Source organism: Perca fluviatilis, chromosome 10 (assembly GCF_010015445.1).
Source record: "Perca fluviatilis chromosome 10, GENO_Pfluv_1.0, whole genome shotgun sequence".
In the NCBI taxonomy this organism is placed as follows: domain Eukaryota; kingdom Metazoa; phylum Chordata; class Actinopteri; order Perciformes; family Percidae; genus Perca; species Perca fluviatilis.
The window spans coordinates 18,032,374-18,058,559 of record NC_053121.1 but is presented as its reverse complement, the minus strand read 5'-3'; the positions used below and the strand labels follow the sequence as shown (position 1 = coordinate 18,058,559).

General features: G+C 40.5%; 2 protein-coding genes across 3 annotated transcripts; both read right to left on the bottom strand.

The window, feature by feature from the left end:
• Window positions 1-1,543: 1,543 nt before the first annotated feature.
• ccnjl (cyclin J-like) lies at window positions 1,544-22,341 on the bottom strand. Its single transcript, XM_039813971.1, has 6 exons — window positions 22,002-22,341; window positions 21,189-21,296; window positions 17,379-17,589; window positions 6,326-6,625; window positions 6,030-6,189; window positions 1,544-4,827 (listed from the first exon to the last, which is right to left on the bottom strand). Exons 2-6 carry the CDS (start codon window positions 21,264-21,266, stop codon window positions 4,305-4,307), a joined length of 1,272 nt encoding a protein of 423 aa, XP_039669905.1. The 5' UTR covers window positions 21,267-21,296; window positions 22,002-22,341; the 3' UTR covers window positions 1,544-4,304.
• Window positions 22,342-22,980: 639 nt separating this feature from the next.
• On the bottom strand, window positions 22,981-26,012 carry c1qtnf2 (C1q and TNF related 2). 2 transcript variants are annotated; one of them, XM_039814264.1, is made up of 3 exons: window positions 25,716-26,012; window positions 25,110-25,283; window positions 22,981-24,286 (listed from the first exon to the last, which is right to left on the bottom strand). In XM_039814264.1, the coding sequence occupies exons 1-3, from the start codon at window positions 25,741-25,743 to the stop codon at window positions 23,646-23,648; spliced, it is 843 nt and encodes a 280-aa protein (XP_039670198.1). In that variant the 5' UTR covers window positions 25,744-26,012; the 3' UTR covers window positions 22,981-23,645. The 2 variants fall into 2 exon arrangements, with proteins under 2 accessions (XP_039670198.1, XP_039670197.1); XM_039814263.1 differs by having other exon boundaries at window positions 25,110-25,364; window positions 25,716-26,011.
• Window positions 26,013-26,186: the final 174 nt, after the last annotated feature.

The following is a 26,186-nucleotide window of genomic DNA, read 5'->3' as shown; positions in this document are numbered from 1 at the left end:
ATTATATTTTATATTGTAAGTTTGAAGTAAATATACTGCAACCCCCACCCCCCCAAAACATAAGGTGAGTAGCCCTCTCTGCACCCCCAACCGACCCTTTTCCAAATTCTTCCTCGAAGACACATGAAAGGAAGCCAGCAGCTTCTTGAGACCCCCCACCCAAGCTTACAGGAGACTTTGAGATTGATCTTTTATCAAAGTGACTCCCCTGTTTTCACCCCCTCCCCCTCCCCTTACAGACGGGCCATTTAACATTGGAGATCTTGTAAAAAATCCCCTTCAATCTCAACATCAATACACACTTTTTTGAAAAAATATTAAAAATATGCAATGAATAGTGTGCAAAATACTGATTGCTCTTTAATCTGTATGCCAAGTTAATTACATTTTCATCAGGCTTAAGTGGAGTATTTTTGATATCTTTTGTCATTTAACTAAATGCTAATTAAAGATCTGTGAGCTGATATGTGTAAGCATTTGCACATGGTTGCATTCCAGATTTGTGACTCAGGAAAAAAACTACCAAAATCCTGAGTTTCTTAATAAAATTCTGCAGTATTCTGCTGTGTTTGAGAGAACAGAGCTGAAGCTCAAAAATGTCCACAGTCCACTGTACTGTCCAACACGAGAGGGCGGTCAATTTGCAAGCATTATATTAGAGTATAATGTCTCATGTGTGAGAGAGAGCCCCATCACTGAATAGATTTCTATAGATCAAAATGCCATTTGACAGAAAGCTCTGGCTGAGCGGAAGAGGCGGAGTTCTGAAGCAGAAGAGAGACTGAACTCGTCTTTCAAATACTGAACAATAACTTTGTCTGCAGCTTGAAAAGTAGTATTGCTCATGGAAATTCTATTCCACCCATGGCTATGAGTGTGGAAATGAGAGATTTAATATTTGCTTTTGATTTGACCTCAAATACAAAAAGTGTGCTTTAGTCAGTGGTGGACTGTGCAAGTACATCTCTGACTTCAGTAAAAGTTGCAATACCACACTATAACAATACTCCAGTAGTACAGTAGGTAAAAGTGGTCAAGTATTATAAGAAAAATATACTTAAAGTAAAAGAACTAATTATACAGCAGAATAGCTCAAGTTTATTTAATCATTCATTGGTAAGAAACAATGTAGGTTTTGTAGCTGGTGCAAGTTAAATTTAACAACCCTATATACTGCTGGGTAGTTTAATCTGGAGAAATGCATCACATTTTATAAGCCCCTCCAAGGTTTTGTTCATCAAAATTAATTTAATCTGTATAATATTCTCTGAAATGTAGTGAAGAACAGAGTAAATATATATATATTATTTACATTTCACCACTGTCTTTTAATGTGGTTTAGTAATACAAATGAATGATGTGTTGCATTGACAGCATGTGGTCACAGCTGGAAGACTGTGTGTAAAGCCTGCTGGGCTCACCACTGGAGCTGCTGCATTGTCTTCCCTTTAAACCCATTGGAGCAATGCCGTGGAAGCAGTCATTTCTCTAATGGCTGCAGGCACTTCAGTCAGGCTTCCTCAGAAGAAACACCCCTCAGAAACTCAGTTCACTTGTGTGTTTATTATTCCGTGACACATTATGATTAAAGAATTCCTTCTGTCATTCAGTGTCACATAAACCAAGACTACAAATTGGTACAAAATAATACAAAAATATAAATTGGAAGTTTGTGTTTTCATTACTATTACATTGGACAAGTGTTGTTTGGTGTGAGTGACCTCAGCACCTTTCACAGGAGGGAGAATTCTCTAGCTAAAAGACAAAAGCATTCAGTATAATAATATCTATCCCTCAAAGGAGGCGGCTGCAATATGCAACATATTCTGTGTGTTTAGAGCCCGCTGCCCTCTAGAGGAGATCACACTACAGCAAGTCAAATCACACAATTATCAAAAATAAGTTACAAAAGATGAACCAGTGGTGTACACGAGACAGTGATGGCTGTGGTCAGTTTAAACAGAAAAACAACGTATTGCACCTTTGACACCTCAGTGAGAAGTTGCTCATGAATTATGAGGAAAAGAGCAAGTTGAACTCTAAAACAAAAATCTAGTTCACACCAACGGCATCCATCAGGAGAATCACAAAAAGCTTTAACTGAAAATACACTGAAAAGGAATGTAAAAAGAAAATGTAACAAAACTGTACATAAAAAGTTCAAACAAAAAAGGCATAGTATAGTTCATGTCCTTTTCAGTGGCAGAAAAACAAACTGATGTCTAGCTGTAAAAAGTTTGATGATCCGTGATTATAATAGTCTGAGTGTTTCAGAGGGCGTCATGTAGTGTTAGATCTGAGAACTGCTGAGGACAAGGCAAAACATCCTAAGATGTGCAACGTCCACAGCAAAACGGTCTGAATTCAGTCAACAACTTCTCACAAGTTGGGGTCCACAGTAGAGCTGCAAGGATTAGTGTATTCATTGACTAGCTGATCCACAGCAAACAACTGTTTTACTGTGGTCATTTTTCAAGAAATTCTCTGGATACCACTTCTCAAATGTGAAAATGTGATACTTGTCTACATCATAAGTGAAAGTGAACTGAATATTTGGGGGTTTTGGATCGCTGGTCGAATAAAACAAACCATTTGGATATATCACATTGAGTTGTGGGACATTATAACATTTAACTACTGTAGCTTTTTTTTTTTTTAAGACAAAAAACAATTCAGTAATGAAGATTATCTTTAGTTTCACCTCTAATTCAATCCCAATTGGGTTAACAGCATCCCATAACCTGGGGTCCACTGTCATTTAAGGTGTCACCATGGTAACCAGTAGGCAACCCCTGTGACCGATACTGGGAATCTGGATGTGTTTATACGTTAACAGGAAGTGGAAGATTGGGGATTGGGAAGCAATTACTGGCGACTGCCCACAGATGTGTGAAACCAGTGACCACGAGGTTGTTCCTCTACGATGCATTCAGTTACTGACTTGTCAGCAGAGTAAGTTCCAGTGATGAGGAAGGGGAATATTCCACCCCCCCCCCAGATGCTGCAATAGCATCCACTTTAAAGCATAATAGCACAGAATAATGAGAAGGCTGCTAGTTTCAGCCCTGAAACCTGAGCCTGAATAAACTATTTCTATGAACAGGTACAAAGAAAACCATAATTAATCAATGGTGCGTTTCTAAGTTGGTATAAAAAGCTACACTATAATCAAACAAAAATGAAATAAGAAAGAAACAGGTCATCATAAATAAAAGCTATGGCATGTTTCAATGGCATCATATTCAAGTAATCTTGTTCAAGTCCCTGATACTTAGTGGTTCATGTAAACATTGGAGTCATTAACACAGACACAGAACCAACAGTTCGTAAGAAGGCAGCAGCAATTCATATGTACAATAGACTAACTACGTCCACGTCTCCTTCACCATGCTGGTCCAGTCACATCAGTTTGTGTTCAATTCTTTGAGTGGTGCCGGGGACACTGAAATTAAAACTTTAGTATGACAAAGCCTGCAGCTGCCAGAAAGACACATTTTCACCCGGGTGTTTGACGGCTCTGCCACAAGGCTCGACTTTGGAGATGGGAGAGAAGAGATGACGAGGGCAGAGAGGAGGAAAGAAAAAAAAAAAAAACACCTGCTGTGCTCAAAACAATTAATTCTTCGTTCCCTCCGAGGGTTTATCTGGTGAGGAATTCCCAGAGGGGCCCTTCAGCTCCAGCAGAGACTACAGGAGTTAGGTCAATGCTTGCAGTGATAAGCCTCTAGGCCTATTTCTTCTTCTTTCTCTCTCAAATGGTGGCTCAAGAAAAAAGACCAGCCAAATTTTCCTCTCTAAAAAAAATTTGTTCAATTTTTGGGATTAGAAATAAATCATGTCAAGCAGCAAGATATCCTCATCACAGATACTTTGTGTACTGTACACTTCTAAAATTGTCTCAGTTATCACACGACTGAGAACAGGCACTGAATGAGGTGGGTGTTAGATCACACTGCTGCTTTCATCTCATTCACAGTGATGACAGTCTCATAATAACACAGATTTATAAAACTAGTTCAGAATATGGCAATAACATTTTTGCAATGCCTCAGTATTTCAAGGTGGTGGAACATTTGTCATGTCAGTGTGATGACTTCCACCGGGTCCGTCTTGCCTTTGGACCTCTGCTTGCGTTTGAGGCGTCTCTGTGTGAGGGACGGGGGAGTTGGACAAGCTGAAGAAGTTGCAGAGCTGACGGAGAGAGAGAGGAGATCTGTAAAAGGATATTTCGGGGTAGGGAATTGGGTCGGAAGCATAGTAGTGCACTCCCGCAGGGGTTTGTCTTCTCTCTCCGTCTCCTGGCGTCACCTGTCAAAGCAGCCCGCTGTGAAAGTGTGATGAGCCCCCAGGTAGCCCCCACCGTAGGCCATGCTCAGACAGTGGCGCGGCTCTGCAGCGAGGGCCATCTGCACAGAAATGGGGCCCTGGAGCGGCAGCGCACGAGCCCCCGGCTGAAGACCAGAGGTCAGGGTTGGGTATGAGGGGAACCCAACCCCCGGAGTCATGGAAGGAGCCGCTGTTAGGAGACCCATCCTGTGGCTCTGAAGGAAGTCCTGAGACATGTTCACCACAGGCCCCAAAGCCTGGGAGTCAGCTAGCGCCTGCAGCTGGGACAGGGAGGGGGAATGCTGGGAAAGGTGTGTGAAGCCGTTCGGCTGAAAGAGCAGCTGTGGTGTGGAGGAGGTGGAGGAGGAGGAAGAGGCTGGTCTCTGGATGGCTGACACTGGAGAGAGGTGAGAGGTCTGAGGATGAGACTGCAGAGAGGAGGGCCGGTGAGGAGGAGTGGATTTGGTCTTGTTGGCCTCCTTAACATCATTGTCATGAGCACTGTGGAAAGAAAAAGGTCCAGGTCAAAAAAGATGAGAAATTAATCAACCAGGGTGCGAACTACGGGGGAGCTCGGCTCCCCTTAATAAGACATGGGCTCCCCTGAAAACGTGATTTGTGAAATTTTTTGGGGGGGGGTCTCTAAAAATATTGACAATGTGTCATTTTGACGTGCAATTTCTGTTTTGTGTAATGTGATCATCGTGGATTATTATGTGTAAAACTGCAAAAATATCATTCATTCATGCATGATGGCGATTTAAACCTATATACCCATATACATGGCTGTTTGTTAAGGATGGAAGCTTGGGGTGCGTCGCTAAGGCCTAATTGAACGGAGGAATTATGGTATTCTTCGGTAGCCTGAGTAACTTTAACCGTTGTTCATGTGAAATCTCAAAGACAGCCTGATGCTTTGTTTATAGACTATTTGTGGCTGGCTGTTTGCTGTTTGACCTATCAATTCCTGTCGATAAAGTATAATAGGGTAAATCCTGTAGTGCATACACTTGTAGCTGTTATGTATCTTTGTAAGTCGCATGCGCACGCACCCCCGTGGAAAATAAAGTGGGCTCCCCTGAAGGCCACGGTATAGTTCGAACACTGTAATCAACAACTGTGAAGGCAACTGAATTAGAACTATTTGCATTGCAGGGAGAGAGCAAAGTAAAAGATCTACCCAGAAAAAAATTTCCCAAAAAATGATTAACCCATTAATGGGGCAGAGATTGGTCCGTACCAATCCTTTTTATTCCCAAACAATTAGTGTGAACATGTGCAAACAACTACACTTAAATATGTACACAAATAAATACAGCCGCTGACCAAAAAATTTGCAATTTAATTACAGTTGTCAAATTACACAGCACTGAGGCTTATCAACTGGGATTATCAGATGGACGGGTTTGTCAGATGATACAAACATAAGCCTCCAGTGGTTTAAGCACAGCTATTTTATAATCCAAAACCATGGCAACCAAAACTATAGAGAGTTAGGGGCCTTGTCATCTACCTTGAGTTGCCCACTACACTTCAAGAGGTGTGTCTGCCAGCCTGGTTTTCTGTTAGAACTTTTCTCTCTACTTGAGTGTGCTTTTGAGTGTGAGTGTGAGTGTGAGTGTGTGTGTGTGTGTGTGTGTGTGTGTGTGTGTGTGTGTGTGTGTGTGTGTGTGTGTGTGTGTGTGTGTGTATGCGTGACTTACAGCAGCATGAGCTCAATGCACTGGGTAAGGTGGTCCCAGGTGTAGCCTGTTAGTAGATGCAGAGCAGTCGTCCAGCTTGGGGAAATCTGAAGGCAAATACGAGATGCTGCCACACATGCAGCAGCAACCTGGGATGGTCGGAAACTCAGGAAGGCGTGGTCTAGAAGAACCCAGAGACAAGAGTTTCGTAAATTATTTGATCCAACTTACACCACCAAGCTAATAAATTCCTGTCCAACACCTCTGGAACAAACAACGAAGCAAAGTCCAGTTCACCGTTCTCCTCGTAAACCCACCTTGCAAAGAGACTTCCAGAAAGTAGTGAGTGTATTTATCCATGAAAGCCTTGGTCTTGGAGAGGGAGGAGAGGGGCCAGCCGTTGTATAGGTCGCCCTCCTGCACCGAGGCATGAAGGTAGTAGTCAATAAAGTGGGCAGGTGTGGGCATGCACAGGTTCCAGCCAAAGGTCTCAAGGAGCAGAAGCTCCATTTTGATCAGATCCTTCTTGTTGAGAACCAGGTTCAGGCTGCACATAAATCCCAGCGAGTTCAGCTGCTCCAGTTTGGGAACCCGGTCCTCCTTCTCCTCAAATTTACCTGCGAAGAAAGGAAGAGATGCAGTGAGGTTACTAAAAGTGATTAGTGCAATTCATATATAATAGACAGTTTGAGGAGACAAGAAAAGACAGACTTCCCATTCCCATGAAAATGTTATTTTTGCAGAGCTAAAACCGACAACCGACTATAGACCAAAAACATTTTTTTTGCAATTTATTGTTTAGGTCAATTATCAAGCAATAATGACACACATTCCAGTTCCTTAAATGTGAGAGCAGCTTTACTCCGTTTGTACATCTTTAAAAAGTGAAAAATTGGGGGTTTTATACTGTTAGTCATACAAAAAAGTACAAATGTTTCCTGTCACCTTGGGCTCTGGGAAATTGTGATCGGCATTTTCACTGACATTTTATACACAATTAATGGATTATTCAAAAAAATAATCGATAATTGCAGCTAATTTATTGGTAAGACTATTTTTGGAAATCAAAGCCACTTGGGTCACACTACTAACAATTGTGTCAATTAGCCAAACAGGCAACCACCTGTAGAACTTTATCTCTTTCAAGGATCATTATATTAAAAAATCCCCTGAAATAGATGAACTAGCTTTAGAAAAAAAAAAGGAGCAAGGAACATTTCAACAGAAAATAGTGTCTTGTTCAGAGCCGAAGTTCAAAGCATCTTGATACAATTTAAAAATATGTTCAAAGAAACTATATTCCAGAGGTACAGATAACAACAGTGCAATTAATTAATAATCTGGGCTTACATTGAACAATGTGTAGTATGTGTATAATTATTGTTTATAGGTAAATATATGAATTTCCATTAATTAAAATTTTTTTTTATCTCTGACTTATTATTATAACATTATTATTATTATTATATTATATTATTAATATAACACATTTAATAGGAATGAAAGGGTATGAAGGGGTAGGAGTACATAAGTTTTACTTCTTCCTACTCCTTTTTGAATGTGTAAATAGGTCTTTAAGTACAAGAAATTATGGAGTTTTATTTTTTTAACTGCTCTTTTTTTACATTACTATTTTCTTTGGATGTTGTATTGTATTTGCATGTTCAAAATAAAAGCTATAAATAAAAAAATAAATAAATAAATAAATATTGGGTGATGATAATAGATCTATACAATGATACAATGAATATTATCATCTGTAGCCACATGGAGCAGGTTTTTGGTCAGCACTAAAGAGCTTTACTCCAGCTTCGCACAAAACCTAACAAGCGCCTGCTAAGCATTAGCAATTAAGTCAACTACTACTGAACATCTGGCTATAAAGCTAAGCTATTACACCAACAGGGAGAAATCACTCTAGGCTTACTGAGTGTAGGGCCACTTACTGTGGATTATACAAGTCTGACACTTTCTATGAAACAAACAGTCAGCTCAATCCCTGTTTTTCTGTTTCCCTCACTCACTCCAGACATTACAGCCGTGCCATTATGGTGAGCCCCCTCCACATCCCAAGATATCCTCCTTTCCATGGCAACAGCCCCGAGGCCTCAGGGGTCCATGTGACCAATGAAAGGGGGTGACTTTGCCTTTAATCCAAGGGTCCAACAGACCTCCTCTGCTCAAATTTAAAGAATGAGGGCAAGAAGGGGTCAGGTTACCTCTAAAAAGCATGTGCCTTAACTACACACAGCTTTTAGTAGGACAATGTGGGGACTAGTAGACTTACAAGGTAACTGATAATTATAGCACGGCCATTTCTGGATTTTTTAGGCAGATATAAATATTTGAGAACACAACAATGATATACAAACAGATGGTAATGTTTTTTTTAGATAAAACATTTGACAACCATTTTTGACAAGGTTACACCAGCTATTTACATTCAATTGTCAAGCGAAGCTAAGTGAACTTTTAAAATGTCGCAAAGAAGGAAAAGAAATTTCAGAAGTTGGCGCTATAGGCTATGCATGGCTGTAATCCGCCAGTAAACACAGCAGAAGAAGTAGAGGTTGCAGACCAGAAACAAAACAAGTCACCTTGGTAATCTAACCCGTATAGGGGAGAGAAATGGAGTGTTCTTCAGGAATTTGTTTTGATTCGGTAAGTTTTAATTGTTCTTCTCTTCAGCTAGTATTGGTCATGTCTCCTGATATTCAGAGACGAAGACACGTTATGGGAATATCAGACTAGACGCCGACAGCGAAGCAGCTGATCGCGCATGTGAGCTAAACGTTTGCTACGTCAACTTATTCTGCAAAGGCTTTTCCAAATCCAATTTAGCGAATCAACTATTTTTTTAAGGTTATACTGCTGACAAATACTTTACATTAATAAACACTTTTCCTCATTACCTTTTACAACAACATTGTAGTATGTTATAAATCATTCATTAAATGTTTACGGTTTATAATTGCTAAAAACGGGGATGCAAAGTAAAGTATTATTACTCATTGAGATGTACAGAGTGGGACATTTTACAGTTGAAAAACAAATGTATTAGTGCTGTCTGGTGGACAAACTATGTAATGGCAAAAGTTTCTAAATGTCCTGAAACATATCTTTGGCGTTTCTGTACGACGATACTGATATATCTGCAATAAACTGATATGACCCGACTGATTTATCTAACATCAGCTGTACGGAAAGTATGGATATCATACATAGCGTCAAAACTAACCAAATGACTTTTCTCAGATTCAATGATTGGAGTTGGTCCCCAAGTTTTGTCTTTAAGCTTTTTGAGTGTTTTTTTATTTATTATCTGCTCAAGCTTTTCTAACGTTTTAGACATAGATATGGTATTCATTTTTTTTTTTTTTAAGAAATAAAAAATTTAAAACGGTCCTTAAGGGAGGACCCGTAAACCCCCCCTCAAATATGTGCACCGAAGTCTTTCACAAACCAGGCGAAAACACTGCATACACTAGTGCCTGCTGACTAAGTGCCACTTAGTCGTTGAATAATTAGTTGCCATTTTATTCAATGGGTAGAATCTTTTAGTTGTGTATCAGATTTGTCAAAATATGCCTCCAGTTGGAAATCACAACAACACTTCTGTTGTTTATTTTCGCCTCTAATCTGAAACCATGGCAACCAAACATTAAAAGTAGGGGCTTTATTGGCTTTTCCGAGCTGGAGTTATAAGTGGATACTCCAAGCATCAATTGTCTGCAGTGTCTTTCATGGACCTCATTTACCTCTTTATGCCCATGTCCCAGTGAGAGGGGTGTCTTCCTACTGAGTGCGAGTTTTACCACTAATGTTGCGACCCACCATTAAGCAGGGCAGGAGAGAGGAAGAGAGAGGGAATGGTTGAGAGAGCATGATGGGAGGGGTGTGGGGGATCTGCAGCCCAGTAGGCCAGAGGGTTAATTAGCAGAGAGGCAATAATGGGATCTCTCCAGCAGAACAGGAAGCACTGTGAAACAGGGCTGATTACACCCACCAGGGCCGTTCCACAGCCCAGTCCACACTTGCCCCATTCTTTCACCCTCATATCCTCTGGATCAGGGCTCTCGCTGCTACTAGACTGCTATGTCCACACAGACGCTGCCATAAAACACCATCAATGCCCCCAATCTCCACACAACCCCAGCCTCTTTGATCTTGAGAGACACCGAGCAAGTCAATCTCCTCTCCATTGTGCTCTGTGATTACTCCTCTGGTTTACTACTGTGGGTGACCAGGCACATGAGACATGGGATGCCCAAAAGCTTTTGAAAACAAAAAACAAAGCAACTTCAGAAGGACCTAGTACAGTATGATTAGAGCCACAAACCGGTTTGACTTACTATAAAAAGAACTCCTGTGTGTATCACAGCCTGTATGACAAAACAGTGGTCTCACTCAAATGAGTTAGCACAGCAACGGTGCCACCACAGAGGGCTCCAGCATAAAACACAGGGCAGTAGAGGGAAAAAGTTGATCCTGGTTTCACTTTATCTGCAGCACAACCCAACGTTAGATAAAAGTGCAAATTGGGGCTGCAACTACCTTTTACATACATTATGCATTGACCTGTCAATTATATTCCTATTTGATCAATTCACTGGTCTAACTTGTGAAGAAATAATGAAATTACACATCACATTTGCCTAGAGCTCAAGGTGAAATCTTAAAATTGCTTGTTTTGTCAGACAAACACTCCGAAACACATTCAATTTACTATCACCAAGAAACCCAGCAAATATTCACATTTGAGAACCTGAAAGAATACTTAAAAAAAAACAAAAAAAACTGCTGTATGCTTTTCTGTAGATAACCTAACCAATTATCCACTCGGTGTTTCAGCTGTAGTGATAAGACGTCCTGTACTGAAAGCAACATCATTCTATTCAATACTTAAGTTTGAGGAACATAAACTACAGGATACTTTTTCCCACCCATTTATGCCAAATGTACAAGATCATTGCCTAAATGCAGGATAATCTATAATATTAGCGGATTTATTATTCAGATTGGGAAATATCTGAAAAAAAGATTGATAGTTTTCAATACTTCATGTTACAGACATTTTCAACATACTGCACTGGTCAACCATAAACATGAAAGTGGACGTACCAATTTTAATACCTTGTAGTATTGTGCTATTTGCATCACAAGATGTACAATCTGATCTCAAACAAATATAAACCCTCATTCAGCGTATCGGTGTTTGGTAAGCCATTAAACTTCCTGATTGTGTTTGATCTTTGTACCTTGTACCAAAAACACCAATCCATCCTGTTGTACTATTTTGCTGTTGTCAGTGTGAATGTGGCCTGAGAGAAGATGGTGCATTCCTCTCCTGTGAGTTCAGCCTACCTGGAATGCAGGCGGCTAAATGATCCTATCTTAAGTCAGCGTGCAGGAAAGAGACTGATGAAGAAGAAGAAAAACAGCCTTCCTTTTCATCTACACCAACTACCTTTCCACACACTGCAACTGAAAGGACAACTATCCTTTCTAACAGCACCCGCAGGTGACGGTGATGATGAGAAAAGGTCAAGCAAACAGGGAGAAGTTAAGAGGTCAGGGGTTAGGGAGAGGTACGGTCGGGATGCAGGGCCTCCTCCCAGGTATGCTGTTTGGGGAAGAGGTGGAGGTGGGGAGGGATTTAGAGTGATAGGGGCAGGAAACCTGAGAGCTGCATTCTCACACAGAGACAAAGGCCTCCATTTATGTCGCTGTTCATTTTGAAGACGTCATGCAATTCTAGTCCATTTTGATCAGTCCTCCAAATAGTTAAGTTCCATTAAAATGTAAGTAAAGTGTAAATGTAAGGTGACCACAATCAATGTTATGCTTTCACACAGTTTGGATTACCCCCGCTAACAAAGGACCAGTGGCTGGTAATTGTTGAATCCATTTTTTTCAATGGAAAAGTTAACATTTCTTGAAACAAGAATCTTAACTGGAAGCAAAATAAAAAATAAAAATAAAAAAGACATAATACAAGACTCAAATGGGCACATTGTAGTGGCGCTAGAAATGAATCCAATATGTGAAAATAAAATAAAAAAAGTGAAGGTATTTTTTTTAAACAGATTTTTATGTCACATACTTATTTAACATAGCCACTATCTTGCTAATAAAGAGTTAAGTGGAAAAAAACACTTAAGGCAATCTTCATTTTCTTCCTCATTGTTTACTTCTTTTTCTCCTCAACTTGACAGCCATGGAGGAATTTCCTCTGCTGTTTAAACTCCTTTTATATGCTGGTTCTTCTTTCATTGGGAGTGTGAAATTGTTCACAGCACCATCACAGAATCTCGATGTTGCCACCCCTGGCCCCAACAGCTCTCACAATGTAGACCCGGGCTGACCCTTGACCCCTGATGCTAATGCCTGGGTGACCAAGGAAAATTTGAAACCCAGCCCTGTGTGTGTGTGTGTGTGTGTGTGTGTGTCCAACGACTGGGGGTGTGAAGCGCCTTGGTGTATGGGTGAGAAGGGCTGACACAGGGACTGTGTGGGTAAACAGACATCACCTCAGGCATTACACAACAAAACACGAAATATTACTTAATTCAAACATCCGTACATTACAATTACACACCAGCGCTCATATGAACACAAAAGGTGAACTGGTGCCTTGGTAGCATCTAATGGTAATGAATAATATTAACTTTTTCAAACCCATCTTTACATAATTTCTTTAATTATGAGAGCCCCACATGACAACAGTTCAATCGAAATTATTGTTAAACCTCTGAGAGGGATAAAAGGGGAAGTGGGTTCCCCATTAATATACATTTCAGGGCACCCTGCTGGGTGGTTCAGTTCTAACATGTCCCATTTTGGAGGCCACCACCTCTCCCTCCCTTTCTACCCTGTTTAACATCAGCAGCCAACCTGCCTTTGAAGTATCGCTCCACTCATTTCCCAAACCCCCCAGGGATGTGGGGCAGCTTTTACTGGCTGCCCTGTCCCAGGACTGGCTGTCCCTGACAAGGTGAGAGAACGAAGAGAAAACAGAGCCAGCAACGAAAGGTAAAAGGACCCCGCCAGAGCCCAGTCAGTTAAATGGTTGGTGTAAAGCAGTGCCCTTTTCAATGGGAAATTCTCTAATGGATTTATTTCAATGTGAATCTTACTTAGAGCGACCATCTCCTCATTTAGCAATATTAGCTTACAGGAAATCTCTACCATACACACACACAAACACAAGCCTGAACACACAACAACCTCCACCCCTCAGCCTCTGCGCCCCTCCCCCTCTCTGGGAAGGGTCTGGTAGCATGGCTGGCTGTCCTGCTTGCATTGATGGGCTTTTGTTTGAGGCCTGAGTCGGAGAGCATATGGCAGGTGCCCCTTAGCACACAGTTCCTCCCAACCCCCGGGCTCCGAGGCCTATTTAAGTGCACTGCGTTGTCAATATAACTGAGCTTCTTGTGCGTTTTACAGGATGCTTTTTTTGTTTAGAGACCCTTTACTGAACAAAATAGATTAAATCAAGTTTCAACAAGAAGAAGAAACTTGCTGCAGAAATACACTAAGCATCGAATGATCATAATCAAGTGCCAAACAACAAACTTAACTATAAATATATAAATGGAGAGTAAAACATTGTGACCATGTTTACTAGCTGGCAACAGAGGCACGTCCATGATGTCATTTACCATAACAAATAGCTGCAGTATGCAGAGCTCTGACTTCAGGGACCAAGACCTGCCAAGAAGACGGATGTGATCACTGCAGGACTTCGTGGAATGTAACACAATAGAAACTAAGTTTGGGGATGTAGACTGATTTAAACAGAAATATGCATTACACAAATAGTCTTCACTGAAATTCACATTATTTTGGTTTCTTGGAGTAATTGGATTTTCTGGAATAATGTGAGGTCTCTAAATAAGCTCCCAGCAGTCAATAACACTGAAAAACTGACCATTATCTCATTCCTGCAAATAAAGAGCTCATCCCTGAAAACACACACACACACACACACACACACACACACACACACACACACACACACACACACACACACAAAAAAAAAGAGTAACAGGATTAAGCATTGATTGCTGAGAGTCACAAAAAGGTAGTGATTAATTAACCAAGTGCAGAAACTAAAATTTGTTTAAAGAAAGACAATGTATGTGCCTGTCAAAGGCAGGCAGTGGGACCTGGGGAGGCCGTTCAATAACTAGGCCAGATTCCAAAGCACCTCAGGACAGATAAAAACCCAAGACAACTTTGAATCAAACGCCCTTTCAAGCCTTCATCAATCATGGCGGAGACTCCCTAGAGTCCTGGAGAAGTCAGAGGCAGAAGAGAAGCCTGACTAACTGAGCCACAATCACAAGATTCAATAGAAACCCAGATTAATCTATTAGAGAACAGAAGAAGAAACTCTGTCTAGTTTGGCTTTATAATATTTATAACGCTCGAACAAACTGTCAAAGCTATTCTTGGATTCTTGTGAGATTGCTTTTAAATAAAACCTCTTTCAAGTCTCATATTCAAATTTATCCCACCACAGAGACTACTCTTGATTGCAAAGATGGCCTGTGCGAGACGACGCATACACACGCATGCATGCATGCATACACAGAGCTCTCCCAAGTGAGCGGGCCCTATTCCAGACTCCCATTTAGACGGCATCATTAGTCTAATTACCCATGATGCCAAGGGCTGCGCTAATGTACAGAAAACCTCACAGTCTGTTAATCACAAGACAGACACAGAGAGACACTAATAACTACCACAACCTGCACCATGCATCAGCAGGGGAAGAATGATTTACATACCTGCTTTACACAGAACACACATAAAGACACAATTTTATATTTCACAGCAGAGAATCATTATTGTTGGTTACTAGTTATCACTTCTGCAGAAACACTGACAAGCAAAGCAAAGACTAACATCAGGCAGTCGTCAGTCTTGAAAAGAAATTTAAATCCAAAACTAACTAGAATGTTTTAAAGCTGCACTGAGCAATCACCAAGTATATCTTCAGTCAGACAGCAATTTTAAGGATAAGACTGGTTGTAAGGATATCTAATGAACAGTCATCTATAATGTCAACAGGGGGACTTTTGTACTCTGGGTTGTATGTAGTTATTTACATTTTTTGTTAACAAATCCCATTTCCTTAGTACGTCCGTCAATACTTTCCACCCTCCCTATCCTGTCAACTCCAAGCTCCTCCCGTACGCTACTACTAGAGATGTAAATCTTTAAAAGATTGGTCACAAATGCATAGTTTCCAGGGCTTAAATTCCACGGCACCTCCAACGTTGGATCCGGAACCTTTTTTATTGGATCCGGAACCTCCTGTGTCACTATGAAAAATGAATTGCCTAAATGAAAAAAATAAATTACTGTTTGTGTAGTGTTCAATGTTGTAATAGGTCTTGTTAGTCTTTATTCCCCATGGAAGTTCCACAAAAATCTTGTGTTTGCGTTTTCGATGCGTTTTGAGGTGAATTTTCAGGGTAAGACAGAGGGGGGAGAGGGACGGAGGGAGGGGAGACACTTCAAGTGACACATGCGCTTGTGCTGGTTGAGATTGCTGTTAGCCTCGTTTTACTCAGGGGAAACATGTCAAAAAGACAACAAAGTTAGCTTAACTTTTTCAAATACGCTGGTCAGTCGGATCCCAAACAAGCAAAAATTGTTTCCGCCGATCAAGAATGTGGAGATATTACATTTCGTACCCATACTGTGCATGTTGTGAAATTAAAATAAACATTGCCCTGATGTACACACAGCGTTGTTTAGGCTTTTTTTAGTCAGAGAAGCTATGTAGGCAGTGTCATTTTTTTTTTTTTTTTGTTCCGTTACCTCCAACTGCCGTTTTGAGTCGCCGGATCCACCCCCGCTCTGCGCTCCGGGACCTCCCACTTTCCAAATTAAGCACTGATAGTTTCTTTACTGTAGCAAGACACTGTATATGTGATTGAGTCAAAATCAACTCATGTCTATCATAATGTTAACATGTCACCCAGTAAAATGGTGTGACCATAGATTGCAAAAATAATCGACGAAGCTTCCGGGCCTGAAACGTGAAGCAAATGCGTAAGTGCCTTAAACATGCATTCTATCTAATTTCCACTGGCTGAAAAAATAAGTCTGTTTCTATAGAAGACTATGGGAAAATGACTACTTCTCACTTGATTTATTACCTCAATAATCATTTTATTTTATATGTTTATTGCCTTAATAACTAGTTTCAAGTCTTCTACAATACAGCATAATGTTCATTTTGTAAATTAGGTCCCATTTATTTTAAAATTGGCAATAAAGCAGGGGATGCTTTAGGGGCGTGGCTACATGTCTACCTGTCAATCATGACAGAGGCTTAGTAATGCGTATTCTTGGCACTGTGTACATTAAAATAGCCCTGAAGTAGTTTTTAGGCGTTGACCATATTTTCATCTTAAACTTTGACCCTCTCACTGCGTGTTTCCCTTTAGAGTTAATTGGAACCTAAAATGTCTTATTCAGCGTTGTGCCAACCAAGATATGAAAACATCAGGCTGATCGCAGAGAAAAGTGCCATTAGAGAATTAGCCTGAAGACAAAATGGATTTGTATGAGTGGGGAGGCTGTCCTCTGCAACAAATCACATTTTCAATGACAGAGGGGTAGAAAATGGGGAAGAAAAAAAAAAAAAAAAAAAATCACAGATTTGATTACAGGACATTTGGACCTTGGCAAGTGTGATACTATTCATCTCCAAGTGACTGGCTGGGACCAAAGTAACACACAGCAGCCCCAGATATGTTATTGCAGCCAGTATCAATACAAGTAGTTCTGCAGACACGTGAGTAATCCCCAACAATTTCTCCTAAAACAATGACACACTCATCCTCCCACAATGGAAACCTTGTTTTGTGTTTTTCAAACCAACATTGCAGCTACAGTAAACTGTCGACAAAGGCTATGAGATCAGTCTGAAAAGTGGAGCTGAAAGACAAAATACCATCATGGTCTCTTGAGCATAACTTAAATTAGCCTTGTTGCAGGAAGTGTTTCACCTTGTGCCATCTGTGCATAAACCACAGTCACAGTATCTCACTTAGCACAGACAATTTACAATGTAGCCCTTCTGCAAAAAAGCAGAGTATTTTTTTTTCTTCTATAAATTTACAGAAAAAAAAATTGACTAGTTTTTAAAGATGAAACACAAAACATTTTCTTGGTAAAGTTACCTCTGTAGTAGATTTAGACAAAAGAAATTAAGTTTCCAATTCATGAGTTTAAACACATCTGAGTCTTACGAACATTTATTTAAAGACCGCCTTATCATGTTTGTTCTTGTCAAACAAAAAAACTATGTAGATGGATTAAGGGGAAAAAGGGGATTAAAATGGGACTTACTAGCTAGGAGCAGACAGGAGAGGGCGATGACATAGAGCTGCTTGACAGCGACATCATAGTGGTCCATGAACAAGTCCAGTAGGTAGACGGCTAGGTGACGCGCTGTAGGACATAGCTGGTAGCGATTACTCAGGATGGCCAACAAGTCTGCAAAGTACCGCCGCATTCCAATCTGCGGAGAGTGGGCTCGGTAGACCGGTAGCTTCAGCTCCTGGAGAGGGAGAAGAGCAGAGGTGTGAAGGGAGACGCAAATGACGGGGAGGGGGGGCAGGAGGAAGCAGTGGAGAAACGTAGGGGTCGTTAAGTATATGCATAATAATAGTGAGCCGTGCATGTCTCCTGCTGACTGGGTTTAACTCCTGTCAGGAGAGCTGATGTGTCTAAAATACTCAAGGAATAAAACCCCATTTACCGACAGAAATTCTTGATTATGCTTCAGCCTCATTTCAATTTCATTTAATTCACCGTCGCTGCAAAGAAGAAGAGCTAATTTGGGTCATCGCAGGGGTCTCTGAGCAATGGGCTGAGGGTAGTCGTGTGTGTGTGTGTGTGTGTGTGTGTGTGTGTGTGTGTGTGTGTGTGTGTGTGGGGCATGGTTCTTCCATTAGAGGTTGCGTAGTAGATAGGATTAGGTTTCACCCCTAGCACATCTCCTATTCATGTTCAATTAGCTGCATGTGTTTCAAAGTGGAAGGAAGACAGTTGGGGGCATTAGCATAGAATCAGCCTCGGGTATCTTTACAATCAGATAGAGAAAACAGGAGAGCAAAAGGCTCCAGTTTCTTAGAGTAAGAAACAAACATTTAGTACTGAACGTACAAACTCACAGCACATACTTGATCTGTATTTAAGCTGCTTATATCAACAACAACAAAAAATTGTTTTCAAAAATGTTTTTTGCTCTCTGTGAATCGGAGTAAAAACAAGGGCTTTTGGATTGGATTTAGTAAGAGATTGAGGATTGGTAGATTAATCTCCTTAAATTCAAACAGTGAGGGGTCCTTATATGAGAGGGGAAATACAGAAAACATTCACATCACGTCAGGACTGTTGTTTAGGAACATCCCTAACTTTCGGATGGCTCAAACAGTTCCAATGTGGCTTTAAAAGCGTCATATTTCAAAAAGGAACTCATGCTACCTTCAATACTTAAAACATTACAATTTGCTGTGAGGGGAAAAAAAATGTAGCAACACTTTCAAGTTTAAGCAAAATAACAACATTTTGAGCTGAACTAAAACAGCAATAATGCTCAGACTGACACTTTAATGGAATTTTAAAATAAACAGTAACCCCCTCCCGAATCCACATATAGCCACTCCACCCCCGGTGCCACAACCAACCATACCACCCAATAGTCCCAAAACTCTCCTCTCCTCCCACTGCTTCAGCCTCTGGTCCATCTGTCTGTCTGGGGGTACAAGGGCAGCAGGAGAATGGGGGTGGATGTGAAGGGTGGGGGGGCTGCTGGAGTCTGGAGGGGCTCCGGGGGGTTCTGTGTGGGGTGGAGAAGGTGCCTTTGTGGGGGACCCGCACCATAATTAAGGATTCCACAGCTGCCTCCGCCTGATTTGCATGTCTGATAATTTGCCACATGCTACACACCACAGCTATCTCCCACATCAGGGCACTACCACTGCAGCAAACGTCATTAAGGCTGGATGAGACAGTGGGGGAGCAGGCGCCATGCCGGAAATGCGAACACTGTGTGAAGGCCTTTTTACACACAGCTCTGATACTCATTTCACCATTCCTTTCCATTAAATGTTACTGTGCTTTCAGCGTACCCACGTCTGAAAACATACAGTCATCAAAAGCTTTAAAAACTATTTTTAGAATCTAATCATTAACACCATTTTTCAAGCAAAGATTGCCAACATTTCATAGCTTTTCTTGACAAAACAATATTATATTAGTATTTGTATTGGGCTGTTGGTCAGGAAAATAAATCGTCACGTCAAGGATTTTGTATTTTGATTTCTGATGTTTTATCGACCAAATGATAAATTGTTTATCCAGAAAATAATCTGTAATGAAAATAATTAGTTTTCGGCCTATTCTTTTGTCCAACAGTAGACCAACACTAAAACATAACAATTTACAGCCATGTAGATCAGAGAAATGCAGCAGATATTTACATTCGAGAAGCAGGAACAAGTAAATCTTAGGCAATTTTTACTTGACAAATGACTTAAATGATTATTTGACAATTGAACGTTTGTTATAATAAAAAGGCTGTGATAGGGTCCGAGAGCTTTCACATTCATAGGTCCGTAAATACAAATACTTCAGTCTTTACTGGAACACCAGGACACACTGCTGTTATGATGAGAAGTAAATGTAAGATCATAGCAGGGGGGAAAAATCAAGCCTTAATTCTTCTGAGGAATGAAAAGATTGTCTTTCTGGAAAAAGTATCTTTATGCATCGTGAGTAGAGCTTCAACAATTAATCAAAGAAGTAATCCGAAGATTAATCAATAACGAAAATAATCATTAGTTCTAGCCATAATCGTGAGTTACACAATCAAAAGATAACGAGAAGCTGGAAAAACATGCTGTTCTTAAATGGTCTGACAGACCTTCTGTGTGTTAAAACCGAGACAAATACAGTATGTTGGCTGCTACAGGTTCCTAAATAAAGCAATGCAATCTAATCTGTTAGCTAAGTCTCAAGCATTTCTCAATTCACCATGCACAACTTTACAGCATTTACAATGAGGGCATTGCATCATACTGTGGTAAAGCCTGTTGCTTGGGATTTTACCAAAAAGCTGATATAGGGCAATCAAACCTAACATTAGACCTGACTATCTCTCTCTCTCTCATTATAGTATATGAGAAAAGAGTGGGTGTGTTGTTTAGTTTCCAGCTCTGCGTGCAGATTCTCAGTCTAATTGATGTCTCACTATGAGTCACACACTGTCCAGCATGAGTAAACTGTGTGTAAATGAATGAATCACATATGTAGGACTCACAAACATCTGACCCACTACAGTCCTCATTCTACACATATAATCTCCGGTACGTTCAGGCACCCGATATCTAAAACCTGATCTGTATTCATCTCCCTCAGCGTGAAGCTGGCAGCAGAGTCCCAGCCCAAAAGATGCCAGTCGAGTGACAGATGTCTCCATTAAAGTGACACATGGGAAGAAATATGATCACGCTTCGAGGTTAATTAAGACATTTTCAATTAATGAGCCTTAACTCCTCCATGTAATCTAATTTAGATCATGTTAAAATAGACAACAGGAACATGTAATTATAATTTCTCTCCAACTTTTAATACATTGTGAAGTGTATGATATGCTGCCGTGGAATATCAATGCAAGCATGTTGGTCTTTATCACTAAAATGTCAGAAAAAATTACAATTTCTCTAATTTTTTTTAATCAATTTATTGACTGCAAAAGGCTGCAACTTACCTCTACCAGTCTTTAAAATGCTACACATTTCCCTCATCAGTTCCATTTTGACTTTTTCAAACGTCTTGTTTTGTCTGACCAACAGTCAAAAACCCAAAGATATTTAATTTATTATAAGCTAGAGAGAAAAACAGACTGAAGCAGTGCTTTTTTTGCCATTTTTAATTGACTTAGTGATTACTTGCCTGATCGTTTTTGCTTTACTTATTTATATTGTTTTAATCATACTATATAGTGCAACACACCGTTATTCTCAGGTTGTTGGAGGATGAAAAAGCTACACAGACTTAGTGGTTTCTCAATGTAAAGGTCAGGCTTTGTTAAACAGTCACACTCAAAACAGGTTTACTGTCAACAAAATAAAGAAGTAATAACAGACTCACCTTGATGCGGAGCGATTGATGGATATCTGCAGCTAGCTGTCCTTTCCACCATTGCAACTCCCTCTCCATCTTTCCCATCCAGAAGAGGTTTCAAGAATCAAGTTTTACCTGCCAAGACACGTGCCCAAAATTAGACAAAGTTCAGAAACTTTGAGATGTGGGCGGCATGCTGGGCTGAGAGTGGCGAGAATAACTGAACAATGTATAGTTTTCAAAACAACCATCTGATACAAGAGAGGGTGAAGTTAAATTAAAGTTAGTCTACACATTTTCTTATTTAAATGGATTATATGATTTAATCAACTAGCCAGATGCTTGCGTTTGTACTGACAACTAAAACAATGCGATCAAAAGTAGTCATCTGTTGAGAAATACAGTCGTTCTGATAAAGTTTTTGGACCCCTTACTAATCCCACAGCAGAGGTCTCTTTCCCTGCATAGGCCATTTTCTCTGCTCGGAAATTTAAATGGCTCAGTTAAATGCCCGCTCGACCACGCTGTAGGTCAAATGAATCATAGCCGCCTTTCACTAATGCCAATATCCTCGTGGTTGTTCACTTCCAACGACAAATAGGCTAACTACAAATCTCACACTTTGGTTATCATTTAGCTAAAAAGCGTCTTCACCACGAGACAGCGGCCAAACAGTGGCTACACAAGTTAACTGCCCACAGAGCACACAAATAGCCTACTCGCCTCGTTAAAACAAAAACAACACACTGCGATAAAACTAAACCCTAAACACCTAGCTAATTTCTCCTACACGGCTGCAAACTGGTCAACTTTTCATCTCGGAGGTTATGTGCCACTCACCGCTCCGACGGGAATGCCCCCCAGACCCCTTTGTCTCAGCCCGACATCCTGAACTCCTCTTCGGCTCAACTTTGAGAAAGACCTCTTTTTTCCGGCAAAAAGGCAACGTTCAAATCCGCTGGCAATTTCATAAAACAGCTGCCATCGCTTAATTCCGGGCAACAGGCGTTTGGTTGAGCAGTATTCACCCGACTGTTTACACTTTTCCGAGAGGTTTTGCTCCGTCGTTTTCTCTCCCGGTAGCTCCGCTGTAACAAAGTAACGTCCTCCTCGGCTGCACCAGCTGCTGCTGTTGCGGTGCGAGGCTCGTGCGCTCGACGTGAAGGGCCGTCCTCCAGCCTGGGAGTTGTAGTCCTTTAGAGGTCAGTGTCAAAACTACAAACACCCACACATGTTTCATTTTATTTTTGTACTATGTGTAAATATTTTTTTTCCCCCATTATTTTTTGTATCTTTATTTTATTATTTAAATTTTTTTTGTTATGTTATTATTGATTATATAACTTTGGTATTTAGCTTAGCATAGTTATAACACACTTTTCAGTAGAACCAAGCATCTGTAGAAAACGATTGATTGTTTGACCGCCAGTCAAAAATGCCCTTTTCTCATAGTAACCCAGTTGACATTTTTGGACAGGCTATGAGGTCATTCCATACAATGCTAACCAAAGACATGAAGGTTACAACAATGAGTAAAATAATGAAAAGTTGTTATTATTATCCAAATGATAGGCCTACAAATATTAAAGAAATAAATAATTCCATTTCTTCTTTCAATTTCTTTTTATCCATGCTGTGCAATGCTTCTATATCCATCATTAATAACCAGTGAGATACAATATTTGATCCGTCTAATGAGATGGCTAATTTAAAGTCCACTCAAATATGTGTTTAGTTTATTCTTACCTAATTTGGATTTTTGGCTTAAACTGTGCAGAATGTAGTGTATACATTTGACAAAGAAAGCTGTTTTCACATGTATCTGTTGAATGGTGCATGACTTTAGTTTGGAAGCTAATCGTGATTCAATATGCAACTTACACAAGTGTGATGTAGAAAGAATAAAAATTAGGAAATAAATCGATTACAGAACATGTTAGCCAAGTTGTGTCAAGGCAAATGTTAAATGCATTACTGTATGTTAAAAATGTAGAAATTACAGGATCCATAATTTAGGGCATCACATGGCAAACATACACACCATCTTGTGTGCTCAGGAATACATTTTGGCCTACTGTAAAATTAATATAGCAATATATTAATTTCACTGCCAAGTATATGTTGTCTTTGTGTTTTTAAAGAACAGCAGAGTCAAATATCAATTTAAACAAACCAGAGGAGTGCAAATAATTCTTATTGGAGAAATTTGAAAAAGATTTTGTCAGAATCATAGCACCATGAAGGATACTGCAGATGAAACACAACATAGCTTTTCAATGTTAAACTAATTGGTCCCCTAGTTTTATACAGTCTATGGTGCTTTGGTGCTAAGGACTTTTCTTTCCTTGTGTGCCCCCTAGTGTCAGAACTAGTTAAACAACTGAAAGTCACTAAAGACCACCTGGAAGAATCTTTTCAAATTTTCTTAACATTTTGATATCAGAATTAAGCAAATTATTCAAATAAAATAAAGATATATCAGGATTAACTGTCATCTTTAGCATTAGCTTTTCTATCAGCCTCAGTGAGATAGTCCTGGTCAGCATAGATAAGAAAGCCAGTGAAGGTGCTGTCTGTCCAGAAAGGGTCAAAGAAGAGTCCATTCTGCTCCGAGTAGAAGATCTGAAGCCACACCTGGTCTGACTGCCGTAGGTGGAGAACAGTAGAACCAGACGCCACATCATGGTTCCCTGTGTTTGCATCAAATGTCTTGATCTTGTACTGTCCATTGTGGACCAGCCCGATGGCCAGGTGCTTATTTGCCAGAGTGATATCATATGTGAAATAATAGACCCCAGGGACCTCACAAACAAACTTTCCGCTGCTGGCGTTGTAGTGATTCCCCTCATTCAGTAGAATCCGGCTGAAGCGGATGGGCAATCGCTCTTTAGGGTAGCTCTTTGTCACCGCCACAGAGAAGGCTGATCGGGCCGCACTGCCACAATTACACCCTCCTTGAGCTCCTGGCTGGCCCACATCACCCAGCTCTCCTTTTTGTCCTCGTTTTCCAGCTACCCCTGGTGCTCCTCGTGGCCCCTTCAGTCCTCGAGGTCCAGCCTTGCCGATGACACCTTCACGCCCTTTCACACCTGGCTTGCCTGGGTTCCCTGTCCTCCCTGGATCACCTGGAAATGATGACAGAATGCTTGTAATTTTACATGTTAGCATAATAAGCACAACTTTTCAAAACAAAAGCTCAGAAGAGCCTAGATGAGCTCCCTAATCTGACGTCATACATCACAGTTTATCATTTGCCCTGAAGGAACTTATTGCCCCTTATATAGATGATAAACATGCATTTACCTTTGTTTTGGTAACATTGGCTGTACTTGCTTAATTTTAGGGTCCCAAATACCCCACTGCTGTATTGAAAAATATATTTGATGCTTTCCCAGTCAGTATATGGAAGATGACAGTATATGACCATTAAGTATTGTTAATATTATTATTTTGTGATGTATATGTTATATGGGCTGGGCATTAAATAATACATGTCATTCTTTTTTATCAAAAAGTCATTCACAGCCAAAGAAATGTAGAGTATGTTATCCTACATTGTGATGTTACTTATATTAGGGGTCACCAGAGAGGTCCAATTCCCTCCGAATAGACTTTATAGATATATAGATTTTGGATTTGGGAGAAGCAAAGGCTGTGTAAAAACTACTGTGAACACCATAGAGCAAAATTTAAATGTTTGTATTTATGTTTTACAGCTGGTGTCTCTGACAGCTCAAACAGAAGTAGTGTATCTCTGTAGCAGACTTCTAAAACATGTCATCAGTTCAAAGCAATTCTCAATAAACTAGGAAAAGTCATAAAGTATCAAGTTGATAAGACCATGTTAAGTATGCTGTTTGAGCTGTTAAAGAGGGCCCAGGGTCTCCACTTCCCCAAACAGAACATTGGGGTTTGCGTTACAGTAGAAGAGAGTCAGTCAATAACTACCTCCATCTCCCTTTTCTCCCTTCTCTCCATCCTTCCCATCTGGGCCATCCTTCCCTGGGGGGCCCATTGGGCCCATGGCCCCTGGTGATCCAGGTGCTCCGGGGTTCCCGGCAGGCCCCGCTGGGCCTGGCAGACTGCAGACCAGCTGGGAGGAGTGGATGGTGATGTTGTGACCTTTCTTGGGCAAGGAATATGTTTGGGAGAAGACAACTGACACCAAACACAGCATGACACACACCTGGAGCATGATGGTCACTGTGGAGCCACGAGAAGACGAGGGGAAGTAATTGTTTAAAACTACAAATGTGTTTCAGTGTTGTGAGTTAGATGACTCAAATGCCTTTTAACAAAAAAATGAAATCTGCCCAAAAAAAGACTGAAGTGGGGAGTGGTGGCAGCTCCATGCATACTGTCTACAGCTAGAATATGATGAAAAAAGTTATCGTAATGGTGTAGGCAGTTTTATGCTATGACTCAGTTCTCAGTGAGACACATGATACGTCAGTTAAACACAAAGGTTAAATCAAAGCAAAAAAAAATGCATATTATAGCATGTTATTGCAAAGGGAGTGTATCAGATGTTTTAAAAACAGAGAAAGAACTCACCAGTTGAGAAATTATGACCCATGGGCATTTTTCAGCTCTATCCAAGTTATTTTTCTGCACGAGTGCACAAACTTTCCTACATGATTTTCCAATAATCGGGTGAGATAGCATTCTTCAAGAGAAGAGCTGCAGACAAATGTGCAGCCCAGTGAATCATAGTCCATGACATCCACCCTGTTTTGCAAGTAGGGCCTACACTGCCAACAAATACTTTCACCGTGAAGTCATTACATTCAAGTCAGAGCAGCAGTAGAGTACAGCTGAAGTGGTGACGCATCACTTGCTCACAAACTCAAACTGTGGGGAAAAAAGGATGTTACATAACAGACATGATATAATGTAAAGAACAAAGCCATGTAGGTTTTGTTATATATAATCATAATACAGTTATAACTTTGTGCATTTTAAATAACACTTGCAGAAACCATTTTGATGTTCCAAATCAAACAGAACAACAAGGCGGTCTGTAGT